The sequence below is a fragment of the Drosophila willistoni genome (assembly GCF_018902025.1).
Source record: "Drosophila willistoni isolate 14030-0811.24 chromosome 2R unlocalized genomic scaffold, UCI_dwil_1.1 Seg167, whole genome shotgun sequence".
Taxonomy (NCBI): domain Eukaryota; kingdom Metazoa; phylum Arthropoda; class Insecta; order Diptera; family Drosophilidae; genus Drosophila; species Drosophila willistoni.
In genome coordinates, this window is record NW_025814050.1 from 22,075,041 (window position 1) to 22,092,624 (window position 17,584).

The 17,584-nt window shown below is 35.6% G+C and overlaps 2 protein-coding genes across 3 annotated transcripts in view; one reads left to right on the forward strand and one right to left on the reverse strand.

The window, feature by feature from the left end:
• Nucleotides 1-1,930: 1,930 nt before the first annotated feature.
• LOC6642516 overlaps nt 1,931-17,584 on the forward strand; it is a 28,877-nt gene continuing 13,223 nt past the window's right edge. For both annotated transcript variants that reach the window (XM_023175789.2, XM_023175790.2), the window contains exons 1-4: nt 1,931-2,395; nt 7,860-7,982; nt 10,393-10,556; nt 17,038-17,536. In XM_023175789.2, the coding sequence (XP_023031557.1) occupies nt 2,242-2,395; nt 7,860-7,982; nt 10,393-10,556; nt 17,038-17,536 (940 nt within the window). In that variant the 5' untranslated portion in view covers nt 1,931-2,241. The remainder of the gene's footprint in view (nt 2,396-7,859; nt 7,983-10,392; nt 10,557-17,037; nt 17,537-17,584) is intronic.
• Nucleotides 15,676-16,931, reverse strand: LOC6642813. Its single transcript, XM_023175791.2, has 2 exons — nt 16,360-16,931; nt 15,676-16,290 (listed from the first exon to the last, which is right to left on the reverse strand). The coding sequence occupies exons 1-2, from the start codon at nt 16,873-16,875 to the stop codon at nt 15,895-15,897; spliced, it is 912 nt and encodes a 303-aa protein (XP_023031559.1). The 5' UTR covers nt 16,876-16,931; the 3' UTR covers nt 15,676-15,894.

A 17,584-nucleotide genomic window follows, 5' to 3' on the forward strand; every position in this document is an offset into this window, starting at 1 on the left:
AGTAAACATTGTGATTTTCAACCATTTGGCACGCCAACGAATTTCCGTTAATTGTGAAGAGTTCTGAAAACGAAATGCATAAAACTTTTGTCTCACAAAAAGGATTTCTGTGCTCCATCAAACTAAACAAGTGTCCAAATTGTGTGAATGTTGAGAATTACTCAACGACAGTAGATTCTGAAACGGCATATGAATATGGCTGATGTGATGAAGTTCTTGGCATACTAAATATCAAGTTGAAGGTATTATCCAAAGTTTGTTAATTTTGGTAGTATATCCTCTCGAAAGGAGTATTTTCAAAATGTTAGAATGTTCACTATGACCTACTTGGGCAACTTTAGGTATGCAAGTCACCGATTTTTTTTACAATATCCTGTAATTTGAGGCTGTGTGAAATATTTCATCGTACTATTCTAAAGTTTTCTTTTATCCCTTTATCTTTGGTCACTTATAAGCAATAAAGCGTTAGGAATTCAAACAGATTTTCAGCCTAGTGTATCGTTGGTAACCCTGCCTAGAGTGTGGGTAGCCCTAAAAGTTCTTTGTTTCGAATGAGCTGCAAAAGTACGTAATATTTGCCACAAATTTCTAAATTTTCGTGTGCCCTTGTATCTTAAAAATTGCCTAGAAAAAATGTTTGCTATAAGCATTTTATTTTATCCACAGAATATTCCAAAACTTCTTTTCAAGAAAGAAACCTTTCTACTGCGTATTGCATAATTTTTGGAGCAAATTTCGCTCCCAAGATCCGCGTATGCTCTAAGAACTGTCTTAAATACAATTTTATCCACAATTTTCGTATTTTGCAGAGTGATTAAGTTTGTTTTTCCACATAAAACATTCAGGCCTAAAACATTCCACCTAAGCTAAATTCCTATTTCCCCTGTAATTCCCAAATGGTTTCAGTTTTGAATAGTTTTCTTCAGACTTTTGTGGATCTAATTAGGATAAATTTAACTGCAGTGTGATAAATAATACAATAAATTCATTTTAAGTGTTCTTATATGAAGTTTCAAATAAAGTATTGATATTTCTCTTTTACCATCTTACTCTATTTCCTTGAATATAGTAGATATGCTTAAATGATATGTAGAATTACCCAAAATCCAATGAACCTTGGCCCACCGACACTATCATTTCAGCTGTCGTCGTCTATCCCAGCATCTGTTTTTGCTTCTGTTACCCTGTCACTCACAGAGATCGCGACATTGTCGCACGTCAGTTGTCGCTCAGGTTTTCTCTATCTTCATTCAGGAAAAAAAAAAACAAGTAAATAAATATACATATAAGAAAAACACGGACTTTATCTCTCGAATCTCAACGCCGTATTTACACACACACACATATGAAGAAGAGCGGCATCTAAAGAGCTATCACTAATATGGCAACTTGGGCCAATTTAAGTTAGAATATTATCATTATGATCAAAGTTATTACTATCATGATCATCATCATCATCTTGGAGAGATGAGATTTGCTCTTTGAGTAGTTACTATATATGTATATTTTTGAGTGAGAGGTTGGATAGATTAAATCTGTGTGCATACATATATATATATATCAGATATGGAGATTGCAAAAGATACACAACAAGACACAAATTTTGTCAGTCAGTGGAAAAGAGATTTCATCTCAGTCTCGAGACGAACGGCGAGTGCGAAAGTTGTAGATGAAAATCGGGAGAAAGCTTTAAAAAAGTGTTTCAAAAAAAGAAACAAAGCCTTGAAAATGTCCAAGTGTCTATAGTTAATTGAATATATAACCAATCGAATAAAGCCTTACTAGATATTTAGTAATTTCAGTTACATTCTGAAGTAAAGATTATGGATTACAATACCAAAAATACAGAAAAAAGTTTGCCTGATGATCACAAGTTTCAATTGAATTAAATAAAAAAAAAATCCCTCACACACACTCTTGCACACAATTACTTACAAAATAAGAAAATAACAACAAGAAAAATAAGAGATTTAATTTTGAGAGTGGCAATGCAATGTGTATTAGTGTTAGTGCGTATCTGTGTGTTGTCTTGTGCTTGTGTATTGGTGAAATTTGTCCCAGTGTCGGCTGACCGAGAAACTTAACTAAAGGCATTTGGCTGCAATTTCATTGAAACGAACTTCAAAACTGTCAGCCATTATCTTATGCAAATAAACAAGTGAATTCGTGTATCTGTGTGTGTGTGTGCCTTACGGTGTATTAGTTTATTAGTGTGTGTGTGTATATTCGTTCATATTTGCAATGGGCAAAATGGTCAGCGAAGAGACGGAGACGGTGTCCGAGACCGCCCATACGGAGAAAATCGAATTGTCGCGCTTTGGTGAATTCTGTCAGCGTCGTGGCATAAATCCCAATTTAATTATGCTCAAGATAACGTTATTTGTCATGTACGGAGGTGAGTCTACTAACCAATTGCCCCTCGTTCCCTTCCAATTTCCAGCAATGTTATTAAAAACCAATTAGTTATCAGTTCAAGTCTTATGAGTCCATTTCTATACGATTATTTCACTTTGGTTATATTACCTTGGACGCTGCCGAAAAACGTGATGTGCAATCAGTCTTTGGTTTATGGAATATGAGTTCATGGCTCATTTTAAAGCCATTTACGATTATTTGCCATTTGCTTGTTGTTTTAGATAAAATATGACATAAATATAGGAAGACGTATGTATATACATATAAATATCTTTGCGTTCCTACTTCTATATATCACTCATACGACCTGTTGTGCGGCAAATTTAAATTTGTTTCGTTTTTATGAGGTCTACTGATTAACAACGGTTGATATCAGTGACGGATTCACAGCAAGAAGAGTTAATTTTATTTTAAATATATATTTATTATATAAATATAAGAAACTAGAGAATTTCTTTGTAAGCTCGATTAGTCATTTTTAATTTGAATTAAGAATAATGTTTCAGTTATAGATAGTACGCTTTTCTTTCAGTTAGTTATGCTTAGAGTAAATACTTGGTTCTACAGTGTAGACATTTTCAGATCAAAAGGATTAAGAAAATATAAATTATTATGGTTCAAAAGGATGAGCTATGCAGAGTTATGCTAAGACAGAAAATTTCTTAAATGAAAAAAACAATCAATACCAAATATGTTTTTAATGGAAGTGCTATATACTATTTTTATAGGAGTAAAATAATTGGAATTTTATAATATCAAATGAGAAACAACCCATTGTATAAAATTTAAAAAAATAATGAAAAAATTTAGGATCATTGGAATAGGGAAATGTGATACAGTTTTTTAGTATTTTCCATCAATTTTGTTAGAAAATGAGTTTAAACTTTCAAGAGGAATATCTGAATTGTTTAACATAAATGCCGAGTTAATAAATTATAGAAAAACATTTCATTTTATCAGGGTTTCGTGTAGTCAGGGTTAACTATGGTAGTTAAGGTTGGACACTTTTGAAAATATCACCGATGTGGTCTGATCTGATACCGAATTATTCCCTTGCATTGTGTTGAAAGAACGTAAAAATGATCTGCTAGGATGAAAAGAAAGGAGAGATACAAAGTAATAAGGGTACCCTGGCCGATGTGGAACCCTTACAACAATCTCTTAATAAATTTGTACAAACAAAGAGACCAATTTTTTGACAACCGTTCGATAATTCCAAATCGATAATTTCGATGGAAACAATTTATATTTCGCAATGTTTTTTTCACTGTGCCTCTCTCTCTTTAAAAAAAAAAATTTTTAATTAATTTCAAGTTAATTTACGAGTACTTATTTGCAGTAAAATAAAATTTGTGAACACTTTAAGCAAAGTTTTTAGATTTAAATTTAAGGAAAATTCAGAAAACAGCTTTCAAATGATTTATTATTAGATTTTAGTTTGCAAAGCAATTCCGAAGAAGGTACAGTTATTTAATTCTGTGTGTGGTATATGCAGCATGTATGTACATATGTCCTTAATCAAAAGGATGTCCTCAACCAAAGGATAGCCCATACAAATGCCATCAAAATGACAAAATAGATAACATACAAGTTTTATGTTGTTTGTGAAAGGTAAAAGGAAAATGCAAAATCAAAACTGACCCCACAACAAAGTGTTCACAATATACACTTGTTTTTCACTCACACACATGGACAAACTAACATACAGAGCCACACATTCACACAGATACGCACACAGATATGTAAACTCGTTATTGCAGTTACAAATTTAACACACACATAGTAATAGTAGAGACCGAGACTCGAGTTAGGCGGCTGACAGTGAATCTTTGAATTCATTATCACACAATACTACAACCCCAACCGCCAACCGCCAACCCCCAACCTCCAGCACCCGCCCCACCCCGCCCCCCTCGACTAACCGAGCAGCTCCCCAAACCCTTGGTCATCATCAGCGTTTTCCATTCAGTAGGCTTTCGTGTGCGTATAACTAGAAACTGGGGGACTGGGCTGGTCGGAAGTTATCAATTAGGCACAAAATATGTTACACATTTGTATAAATTTAGTTACACAAACTAAACACACACACAGACACAGAAAGAGAGATATTAAGATGATGCATATATAAGACGGGTTAGCCCCAGCATTTTCCCAGCATGTGGCAATTAAGACGCACACACACACACACACACATACAACACAGAATTTATATCTATGTGCGTCTTTTGTAAATAAATCTAGCTTATAAGATCTAAGCTTGAGAAAGGTTTAGTTTGATTTGCCTTGTCTGTCTGACGGTCTGTCGGTCTGTCGGTCATTCGGTTTATTTTATCCTCATCTCAACTCAACTCAACTGACCGTGCGCCATTTTCATTTTGCTGGCGGTCAATGACAAAAACATTTTGCCATTGCCCCACCTCACAATTCACCTCTCACACCCCTCTTTAGCATCCATTGCACCCCCCCACCGTCCAATTCAGAGGACTGGCCATTGGACGCTTGTTGTCTTTTGCCATTAAAGTCAAATTGTCGCAGAAATTAGTATTAATGTGTTTTTTATTTGGCTTGATGTGTACGGTCTTTTACTTTATTTTATTTTATTTTGTTCGTCTCTTTCTTGATTTGGTTTAACTTTTTAACTTGAATGAATAAAAGTTTAGTTGCTTGATTTTCAGTTATGCTATTTATAAAAACCACAAAACATTTCTATGCAAACATAAATCAATTTACAGATTCAAAGGATATAAAAGTTGTTGAGTTCTTTGATTTGCATAAAGCAATGCTGATTGTTTTCATAAGGAGTAGGGAACTAGGATGTTACGACGGGGAAAAATTGAGAGTTTCTACTCTTTGGGATGGACAATAATCCCTTTTCTTAAGCCTTTTATATTTTATGCTAGTTATTGTGCCATTAGATCTAATCAAAAGGAAATTATTAATTCTTTCAATCTATAATTTTCTAATTTTTTTGTGGTTGCTCTCAAATTGAGCGTTTGAATTTCTACAAAAAAGTTGTTCGAAATTTCTAAGAAATACTCCACAAATTTCTTACTCGATTTTTGTTTCTATACTTTATTCCTTAACTGCTTTTTAGACAACTGAGACCGATTAATGGGAACACTTTAAGGTTGACTATTGCAGGGTATTCATTCATTAGAAATCAAAACGAAGTCTCCTTTTGATATTTGACCAAAACAAATTAAAATTGGTACAAAGAAAGTTTTAGTTTGTTTGCTTACAAAACGCATCACAAATTTTATCTTATTCGTTAGTTTATAGCTCAAAACTTAATATATAACTTACTACCAAAAAAAAGATTTATTTTTCAATGAAAATTCATATATTTTTTAAGTCAGTCAAAATTTGAAAAAAAAAAGGATATGACAAACCATAAATAAACAAGCCATTTCTCTCTTTATTATATTTTTCTTTGCTATATTTATGTTTGTGCAATAACGAATGTTTAAAAATTCATAAACAAAGTGAGCAAAAATGGTAGATATTGAAATTTCTATACACTTTAACTTGAAGTGAAAGTTGCCAATACATAAATTTAAAGTCTGCCTAAGTTTCATCAATAAATCAAAAGTTTTATCAATAATTCCCGAGTTTAATACATATTCTTTTCCACTTATAGAAAGATAGTTTATGGCCTTAAAAGAGCATTAAAACTTCGTTGTTGTCTTAGCTATTTCATTTATGTATGTGCAGGTATGAAATGTGTAGCTAATAGATAACATGGCAATACTCAAAAACTTTGTGAATATTTAAAAATATGTATATGTGTGTGTGTGTGAGTGGTACAAGAGAAATGCCGGGTAAATTAAATTTTGCAATACGCAATTAAAATTTACATGGGACAGCGAGTGGCTGGTGGCCAGTTGGCGCTCAGCGAGCGGCTCAGCTGGACTTGTGCAACGGACAGGAGGAAAGGCCTATTCCCCCAGATGCCCCCTCTTCTTGTTTTCCTCCCCCTGCTCTGGTTTTGTTTGGCATTAATTACGAATGACAGCGAGTGGCAGAAGTAGCAGGGGAGGAGGGGGAGGAGGAGGAGGAGGAGTCAACGCCAGTTGCCGCAATGAAATGGCCGCCAAGCCAAACAGCCCTGACATGCTTGCATTTCCGTTTCCGCACATGCCCACACAAACACACACACTCACACTTACTTACACAAAGATAGAGAGAGAGAAAGAGAGAGAGAGAGAGAGGACAATTAATTGTTATTGCATTGAACAAATATATGTATATAAACTGAATGTTCTTGTTAATTATCTGAGACGATGCAAATGGCAAGGCTGTAAAAGCGAAATCAAGCTGAAAGCATGAGAAAAAGTGTTAAATGCACTTTAACATCGATTTCCATTCAAGACACGCACATACACCCATCCAAATACACACACACACACACACACACACATGTACACGTACACTCACATGGACATTCAGTCAAATGGCACATTTGCTGTTTGCTCTTAAATTGGTCAAGGCTGTGGCGGCTTTTGTCCGGCAAATGGTTTTTCATTTCGCCCAATTTGGTGCATCATTTTTGTTGCATTCATGTGACCAGGACGTGCTTCGCGTTTTTAATGTTCATAAATTATTGATGGAATGACGGTACGACTGGCCAATGGGAGAAAAATTATTTCTCATTTGGCTCATGTCCTCGTACAGAATACATTTTCATATTGTTGTAGTTCAGCTGGGGCTATAGTCCCTGCTCCTCATTCTCCTTCTACTTCAGTCCCCTGATCCCTTGTTGCCTGTAATGCGCTTTAAGTAGCTTTCCCAACACTGGGTCCCATTTTATATTTAAGTGTATAAATAACTGCCATTTTTATTGTGGAAATGGCAAGTGCATTGTAATATTTAAAGAAGGCATTATACTTTGGCCCCATATACATGTATGTATGTAGATGTTTTGCTTTCCAGATAATGAATAATCTGCTTGATGGTCTTTCTGACTCAGCTTCAACAATCATTTCAGACGACAACAAATGAATGCCTTAAAGTCTTTCAGATTTTTCAGTTGGTATTTAATGAGTTGATTTTATAACTTCATTTAGTTTTTGTTATTTTGTACTATTTAATTACTGCTTTATTTTGGTTTTTATTGCAGTTTTAAGTAGGTTTTTTTCCAATCTGATTGAAGCATAGGGATATAATCTATAAATAGTTAAAAAACAAGCATAAAAGTTATAATCAATAGTTAAAGTTGTATGTTATCATTGAATATTAAATTATAAATTCTAAATCTCAGATTTATTTAAAGTTATAGTTAAATGAGAAAAGGCTTAAGACTTGTAATTGAATTTAATGCTAACTTTCCTTTCCTGAATGTTTTGAGATTTAATTAAAAACAAAAAAAATTTTTACAAAGCAATTTAATTAAGACATTTTTCTTATGAAATTTCTTACTTTGCTTTACTTTTTTTCTTTCTTTTTAGCCACCTCATCGCTGCTGCCCTACTTGACGATACACATGCAATCGATTGGTTTGACGGTGGAGGAAATTGCTATTATATATTTAGCGTTGCCCTTTACCACCTTCCTTAGTCCTCCCATAACAGGTGGGTTATCTATATACATATGAAAATTTATGTATATACAATTAAACAAAATGAGTGGGTGGAATCAAATGACATGATGTGGTATAAAATAGAGTTTAATTGTCTTGTGTCCTGCTCAAAATATGTTAATTAAAAGTTTTTACCTCGATTTGCCTGGTACAAAACAAAAGACAAGCAACAACAAAAAAACAATGGAAAAGCTTCAACTTGTCTTTATGTTAGGACGTTCTATCGAGTTCATAAATTCAAACAAAAGAAATGGAAAATATAAAAAATGACAGACTAAAATTTGTTAATTAAGATTTTGAAACAAAAACTAGTCTTTCTTATGTATGTAAAAAAAAATAATATTAAATTAATTAGAATATCAAATATTAGTATTTTTTTTTTTCTAAAGGAGTTCTTATTTAATGACTTACATATACATATACACATATGCGTTCTCTACTTATTTGAAAGAATCGAAGATTAGGATAAAGAAGGATGTTTTTAATCACTACGATTATTGAGCCATATGTGAACCACTGATTCTTAAAATTAATATGTGGATATATATTTCATCTACGGAGTTGTTCGGTTAATATTGATTCAGCTTAGACAATCACCTTTTCAAGTTTTGCTGGGTATATCAAAGTCGGTTTGCTCCATTTGATTTACTTACTGATTTTGTTTTAGTGGCAGCTGTCATCGTACTATTTTTTTTACCTCCTCCCTTCGCCACGCCAACAAATACAAATCACAAGTAAATAAAAGTTTGTTTTTTATTCCTCATTCGCGGTTTTTTCTATTGTATTTTTATGCTTCGCTGCATCTCAACTGCAAATTTTTTCGTCCCGTTAGGTACAGTCAGTCAGTGTGTTTTTTTTTGGTACCCATTTTCCGGGATGAGAGCGAATAATTTAATTCACTTGCAGTTTAAATGACAATTAAAAATTTCATTGTTTCTTTTAATTCTCCTCATGCATTTCTGCCACATTTTCAGAGTGCCATCATGTTGCGGGTGTTTTGCATTTTTTCCATTCGTTTTATTTAAGTGCAGTATTTATATTTTGTTTTTACCTTCTTTTATTTGTTGATGTTTTCCTTTTTTTTTAGTTTTCGTTTTTTTCTTGTTGGGAAATATTTTTATATGCACATTTTTTTGCAGTTCTTATATTTGCCATGCATTTTTAAAATGCATTGCGGTGTGGAATGTTGGCGACGTGAGCGGTTTTAAAACATAAAAAAAATTGCGGTGCAAAGGGAATGGCAAGTGGAAGGAAGAATGTTATATTTTAAAAATGAGGAAAGCAAAAATGAGACGAGTGCATAAAGCCGGTGAAATTGTCCGACATAAAGCTGGAGCATAAAATGTCAGCTAAGTGAAAACACTCGCATAAAGTAGTGACGCCAAAATCTGTCCTTAAGAATCCACCAGGTTATTATGATTATTATATATCAACTTCCTGAACATAAAGAAAGCAATATAAGTCAACACATTTCACTGTTTCAAAATGATTATTAATTAATCATTTGCATAGTCCAATACAAAAACAATGTAGAGGAGGTCTTAATGAAGAATACTTAACACTTTCTTAAGAAATATATTTTGAAAATATTATAAGTTATTAGTACTTGTGTTGAGAGAAGGAATTTTCTTTGAAAATTTGTCTTGTTAGTGATGTTATTTGATTGGGTGTTTAAATCATTTATATATAAAAAATCATTATATATTATCACTATATTTTATATAATTAAAACTACAAAAGAAAGGCATGCATCCTCCCACTTTTTTTATCAGGGAAATTACACTTTTTAGTGGCCTTAAGCATGATTAAAAGTTATGAAATATGAATGTGGTAAAGACAAATTGACTTGTAAAGATCTTCGAATAGTTTCAGGTAAATATAAACATTTCTTTTGTAAAAAAGAAGTGAGAAGTGAGTTGTTTCCTACATTCTCTAACATTTAGTTACATACATTTGCAATGAGAAATTACATGCTAATGAAATTTATTAAATTTATCTTTAATCTTGATTGGAAAAACTTAGATTTTGATTAAAATAGCTTTGGTCTTAAGTAGCGTTTATTTTTTATATGTATAGCTTCCTTTAAATATTGTAACGACTTAGTAATTTAATTTTCAAGAGAAACTTATGAGTAAATCATCACCCTAATCGGCCACAATTTTCCTCCCTGTTGCCATAGAAAACTATGTTTAATCTTGCCCCAACAGAATCCATCTTAAGCTGCATTCAAACTGTGTGCAACTTATCAATGATGATGATGATGATGATGCTGAGAGAAAAGTTCGCATTCAACTTGTCTCTTCATTTAAGTCCGTCTCTCTCTCTATCTCTCTGTATTTCCCTTTCTCCCTTTTAGTAACTTTGTCAACTCTTTTCTCCTTTTTTTCCATTTCTCTATTCAGGTTTTCTCGTTGACAAATTTGGCAAATATAAACCAGTGGTTGTGATGAGTTTGCTGCTAAATGCAATCTTCCATCATTCGTTGCTCTTCATACCACAACAGGAGATACCGGGCGTGGTGCCATCGGCATTTGTATTGAGGCATCCGAATAATGGTGACATTGAGGTAAGTAAGCAAAGACGAAGTGAACTAGTGGAAATTTTATCCAATTTAACTACAAATTGGATTGATGGAGAAGGACTCCCTTAGCTAATTAGGTTGCATATTTCCACTAGCTATTTGAGGGAATGATATTAAAATCAGCTCCACGAGAAACGTGATTAGGAGCACCGTAGACATATGTATGTACCCCAACTACTTTCTCTACTTGTGTGTTTCGTTAAAAGCTAAAAATGTTGCCATTGCGGTATTTCCATGGGCCTTGCACATTTCACAGCCCCACACACTCAGCCACACACACACACACACACAAGAACTGAAAGTTACTGGGAACTTAATTCTCTGCTACCTGGCAGTGCACAGCTGCTGCTCTCCACTTTTAATGTGGTTGACGATGACGACAACGTTGACGGTGACGGTGGTGGAGATGCGAAGATGCATATTGAGTAAGTTTAACTGAGTCCCCCTCATAGACAGCAGTTAACACACAACTAGAAATTGATAATGAAATGGCAGCTCTCTTTGCATGCAAATTAAATTTAAAAGGGTTACGGTTAATTAAGAACTAACAGCAAATTAGAGGTTTAGATTAGAATCATTTGCAAATAGGGGAATAAGTATGTACATATGGAAAGTCCATTTTTTAAAGTAAATAAAGAACCTTTTTAAATCGAACTGACATTGTTCTCAAAGCTTAACCATTGCGTATACGCGAGTGTGTTAGCTCTTATAGTAATAGATATTCAGATAAACTGCGACTGATGATAATAGCAGAAAAATCACTTAAGAAAAGGGTCAAGTTTCATTTATAATTTTGGATTCGACCTTCAATTTGCACTGCACGTAAAGAAAAAGTTTAATTTAATCTAATTCAAAAAGGAAAAGATCATTTTAAAGACAACATGGAAATAGTTTATGGTAATGATTTGAAAACTATTTAATGTATTTTGTTAAAGGTCAGCTATGCAAATCAAGGGAATGATAGAAATAAATATATTATGTTTATATCTTACAAAGAATGTCAAGCAATAAGCATGGAATAAAAGTCACTCCCTTATATGAATCATGCACAGCATTTATGCAATTGCCATACATATTTGGGTTATGCTTAGATGTCACGTCTATTTAAGCCCCATGCCAATTATGCCACTTTCAATCAGCCAAGTCCAAGCAAGTAAAAACCAAGTACTGAAACTTTTATAACGGCCAACAAGAAGGACTTGGGATCAGCAGCAGAGGAATAACCTCGAACCGCAATAACAACAACAAATACACTGAAACGTTTGCATTGATATGTTCACAAGCGTAAAATACAGGCAACATGCAACGCAAAATAAAAAAAAAAACCGAGAGAAAGAAAAGCAAATATGCAGAAAGAAAAACATAAAATACTCTGAAAACAAATTTCTCTCAATCAGGATCCGGAGAGCGTGCCACATGTGACAGTTATTTGCTTTATTTCGATGATTTTACATGACACCGAAAAAAAATTTATGCACACGGCAAAGAAGAAGGAGCAAAAAGGATAACAAAAATCTCCTCACACACACACACACACAGAGAGAGAGGGAGATATAAAAGAGAATGCTGCAACTAAAGAGACACAGCGACAGGGTGTCGTTGCCGGCTCACACACACAGAACACATGACGTATACTTATTATGTTTGTGTACGTGTCCGGGTCCGTGTCCGTGTCCGTGTTGCGTGTCCATGTGCGTGTCGGTGTGTATGATAGCTCACGTTTGTGTGTGCGCCAGCATGTGGCAAGCTGCTGGGAGCCCAGCAAACTGTAGCAAGCGAATTGTTGATTATTTTCATCTCTCTCAGACTCGCGAGTGTCGCTTTAAATGGCGTCGTGCCACGCGTTAGATACAGACACACACACACACACCCACACATATACAAAAGAGGGATATATGTATGCATACACACATTCCCTGTTGGAAAAAAGCAACGCGGCACCAGAAAATTCATACTGCAGGCCTGAGAACACGTTTTCCTACCAAATAGCCATCTAGAAAGTGGACAAAGTCAAGTCCAAAATACTTCATTACTTTGAACATCTTTTTTAATTAGTGTAAATAGTAATGCATATCTAGTTATAATAGTGATTTCATTTAGAGGATGATGGCAAATTTAATCAGTTTTATTGCATTGTTTTCAATTATTTATCTGCGGTTGTGTTTTATTTAAGTACTTTTTTAAAATCTCAAAAAAATGATGAAATTCTCATACAATTCAATTCAAATTAAGTGAAGTTGGAAAAATTTTATTAAACTTCTTATATTCTTTTCAATTATTTTAATAAATTTCAAAAAAAAACTACAGTTCCTTCACATCTTAACATCTGTTCTTAGAAAATATACGACTCAAGCGTTAAAAAGTGTAAAGTTTTTAAGGTTTTGGCCAATTGGAAGATGTCCTTCTTCTACACTGGGTCTACAATGGTTTTGGGTTACATAGTACTCTCTCTCTCTGCGTCTGTGTGAGTACGTGCGTTAAGCGTGTGTCTGTGTATTTGGGTGTTGCATGTGGCAATATTATGCTGCTGCCTCATATAAATGCCGGTTTCTTATTCTTTTTGGCAACTTTTTCCCTTTCTTTTGTAGTTGTAAAGCCACGTCTCGCCAAATAGAGACATGCCATGACTGTCGAGAAGCTATTGTTAAACGGGTGTGGCAGGAATTTTTTGGCAAGGCGAATATTACAATTGCAATTGAAATTGTATGGCTTGTGCATTTGCACTGAGGCATCAGGCAGACTCCAAGAAGACGCTACTTTGGCACAGCTAGCACAATTGTGGAATTATATTCATGAGCTGCTTCTGACAATCGTTGATTGTTAGACTTAAATAATTATTAATAAATGCAACAAACGAAGTTTTATACGAATGAGGAAAATATCTCTATAAATTTGATGTATTGCGACAGCATTCTTTTTTCATGCACTGTAGATTCCCGCCTTTAACGTGTGTTTGACTCCTTCACTATAAAGTGAACTAAAAAAGTTTCCTGATTTTTATATCTCTTCCAAATAATTAAAAGTTTTTATATTTAAAAAGTTGTGAAAGGTAAATCGGTGTATAATTGTCATATGTTTAAGGCTTTGGATTTGTATTTGGTAAAAAATGAGCTTTATATGAATTAAAGAAGTTACCCTAAATATTTTAACCCAAAAAGTTATATGCTAGATTGGCTTAAAGATTCTTTAAAACGTCATTAAAAATTAGTTGTGTTACATTAAATAAAATAAGTAAAAATTATATTTAGAGATCATTCAAATGGAAGCTGTATATAATGGTCTCTCTTTATTTTGAAGTATTTTGTGTCTACTTTACCATAAATACTTCAACTTGGCTTCCTTTTGAACGTTAGCCATTGACCAAAATGAGATGATTTTGCATTTGAGTATCTCCTTTCCTCAACTCCTCTTGGTCAACTCTCTTTGGTAGTCGAAAAGGAAAAAAAAGAAGCAGAAACAGCTCTTGAAATTGCATATTTTATGAAAGAAACTGACAGTCACACCTTTTGGCAATGGCACAAACATCAGTCGAGGCAGGGGAAGTGAGGTTTACATGAACAAATTGCAGATGCAGGCACTTGCAGCTGAGATGAGAGTTTTACATAAATCGAATTATGGGTGTGCACACAGACACACACACATGGAAAGCAAGGAAGATGATATTATGCTAAAACCAAGCCAAAAGGCACTTCCACTATTGAGCTGGCAAAACAAATTCAAATGGAAAATAGAAAATGACAGAAGCAGAAGCTACTACCGAACGTTCTTGACAGTTAACAAGCAAACGAAACGCATTAGAGGCAGCTCACAACCAACTACAAGATACAGGCGGGGCACCAAAGAGGCTGGGGAAGGGAACAGGGAAAAGGAGAGAGGCGGAGAGGCGGAGAAGCCCTACAAGAACTTCTAAACAGGGTGGCAATGCCGAAAAATCCACTTAAATGCGAGTGCACGTCAGGTTGTATGTATGCCTCACGTACATTTATCTTTGTGTCGTTTTGCCAGCACTTAAGCCACACTAAAACACCAATACACAGTTACCTCCCACACATTCAGACACACTCTCACCCACGCACACACTCACACATACACACAACACACAGTTACATTAAAGTCTTGTGAGCATAAGAGCCATCGCCGTTAGCCGTAATGAAACGCAATGGAACTGCGATTTCAGTTTCTGTGTATGAGCATCCACATCATGAAGGTTTTTGGCCCTTGGCCAGTATTTCCAATGGTTCCACTTTTGCCATCGAGCATATCCTTGTTTTTTGGGCACATCCAACAACAACAACAAAAACAGAAAAAAAAACAGAAATATCTTACGCACACTCCAGAAAGCCCTGGTAGGGCGTATATTGAATTTGTATTTATGATGTGCACATAAAATACAATAACACCATTAAAATAGCTGCAGCAATACAAAATGGATCGACAATGGGTGGCAAAACGAATACTATATGCTCTATAAAGGGGGATTATTTGACATCAATTGACAGAAAAATCAAAGTTCAAAGGAATTTATTGATTGAGGTCAGCAAACTTCTGCAAAGGGGAATTAAAATAGTTTTTTATAGGTGAAATGACATTTCAAACGTCATGACTTGGTCACATAGATTGCAATACTCTATAAATGGCATCTTATGGCTACATTTGTGTTCATCCTGCACGTCCGTTAGCTGGCTGCTCCATCTTCTTTTTGGACAAGTCCTTACCCTGTTGCTGTTGCTCCTGATGCTGCTGGTGTGGCAGGACCTTGCTTGCGGTTTACTATTTTATGCCATTATAGGCGAGTTCGGTTGCCGTTTGGCATAAATTTATTTGCAGTCGTCGACGGTGGCGGCAACGGCAACGGCAACGGCAACGGCAACGGCAACGGAAATTACCATTTTATTATTGCAGGCGTTCGGTCATGGATGCCACACACCCAAACTCTTTATACCCCACCACTACTATCACACTTGCCCTCGACCACATGGCCTTATTGAATTCGCATTAAAATTGGTAATGGATATATGCATATACACGAAGCATAACCAATACCAACAACAACAACAACAACATCAATAATAACACTAACAAGATACAGACAAACGGCAGCAGATGCAGATACATAAAATCCGACAGATATTTATTTATGTTTTTGTTATTATGGCCAAGGGCTTAAGTTCATATATGAGGCTTATGATAGGTTAAGTGCCACTTTGGTCGGATTTCGTTAGTTGAATGTGTGTTGTATATAAGGGAAATAGAGATGTATATAATGTAGAATGTATAAGAGTGTGGAGGTAAATTGATGGATTCATGGGAGCTTAGGACAGCCTTACAGACTGACCACAATTTTATCTGTTTCATTCCACACGAGTGTCTCATCACCGTCATTGGAGATCAAACGATTGGACATAGTATCATTACCGCCAGCATCTCCAGCAGCATCGCCAGCGCCATCTTCGACGGCATCATCTTCGATAGAATCATCTTCGACAGCATCATCTTCGCCAGCAGCAATAGGAGCAACCACATCAGCAGTTTCGTCAGCACCATCGCCTTGCCCCATCTCAATCGATTCGTTCTCCTCGTCTTTATCACTGTCCTCTTCGTCTACAGCTTCGTCATCATCGTTCAGGCAATCCAAGGCTGTGCGCAATGAATCATTATCGTCAGATTGAATAGATTCGTGAACCGGAATTTCCTCTACAGTTGCCTCCATGTCATTCAACTGATATGACGGAAAATATGAAAGAAATTTTCAATTTCCAACTGAAATAGAATCTATGTCTATACTTACCAAAGTCTCGTCACTGGCTGGCTCTTCACCAGCATTCGATTCCTTGTCGTCTTCAATAATTTCTCCAGCCACATAGAAATAATCCTCCAACATGACCTTCCATTCCTTCAGTAAGGTTACTTTGTTGCGCACATCGTAAAGGGATCTATTTCTGATAAAGTCGTCAATATCAGTTCCCGACAGCATGTGGAACTTTCCATCCGGTCCAAAATCATGGGGAGCACTGGATACATCATAGATGATTTCATTCAGGGCCACCAAATATACGTTATTCGGATTATGGCAATTGTAGTTGGCCAACTGCTTGAGTGTTAGTTTGAGATCTGCCAAAGGAGCTGGCAACTCGACATGTCCCTCCTGCTCGTAGTCCTTGTCATCGTAAGTGGGTTGCTCCCTACGAAAGGTACGCACGAAGGCCAAGTAGCCCACCAAACAGGTCATCGCTATTATGGTAATTGGTGAGGTTATCAATTCACGCAACTGGGTATTCCAGCCTTTTGTCGGCAACGAAGACATTTTTTCAAAATTATAAATTGTGATGAAAAAATAAATAAGTTTATTTTTGATGTATCTACCAGCTCGTTAGTTTATCAACTGAATTGAGTTGAATGTTTCGAGCATACGTCTTGAAGTCATAGCCTACTAAAACTAATTTTCTTTTTCTTTTTTAATTTTAAGGTTTGGTGGTCACCCTGTCCCAGTCGTGAGTGCCCAGAGGAACCAGAGTTGGAATTAGCTGTGCATCAATGCGTTGACTATTGTCTGATGCAGGAACAAGTTAATCCTCAGCTTTACACCGATGTACCAGCGTATGACAAGACGCCAACGACAACGACAACGACAAGGAGGGCAATAACAACAACAAGTACAAGTACATTGCGTTCCACAATGGAGGAGAATGCAGAGTCGACATCATTGAGCCCAGCAACCACATCGACCACTGCATCATCACCAGCATCATCATTACCAGCATTATTCGCAACGCAAACGAGAAGCAGATATCAAAACGTACTTAATATGTCATCGACCATGTTCCCGCCATTGGAGAACGTATCGGCCATGTCCTTGGTGCAGTTGGCCCAACAGCAGCAGCAGCAGCAGCCACCACCATCACCATCACCATCATCATCATCATCATCAGCTGAACTGCTGGCCATGTCCATGCGGGGATTGAATTGTAAGTGACGAACCCTTCTTAACAGGGGCGCATTGGGGTAGATCTCCA

Excerpts from the sequence above, each read along its gene's own strand:
- LOC6642813 (XM_023175791.2), bottom strand. The coding sequence starts at position 16,875 with ATGTCTTCGTTGCCGACAAAAGGCTGGAATACCCAGTTGCGTGAATTG. Across the intron at positions 16,291-16,359 it reads CAGCCAGTGACGAGACTTTG|TTGAATGACATGGAGGCAAC; the intron begins GTAAGTATAGAC and ends CCGTCATATCAG.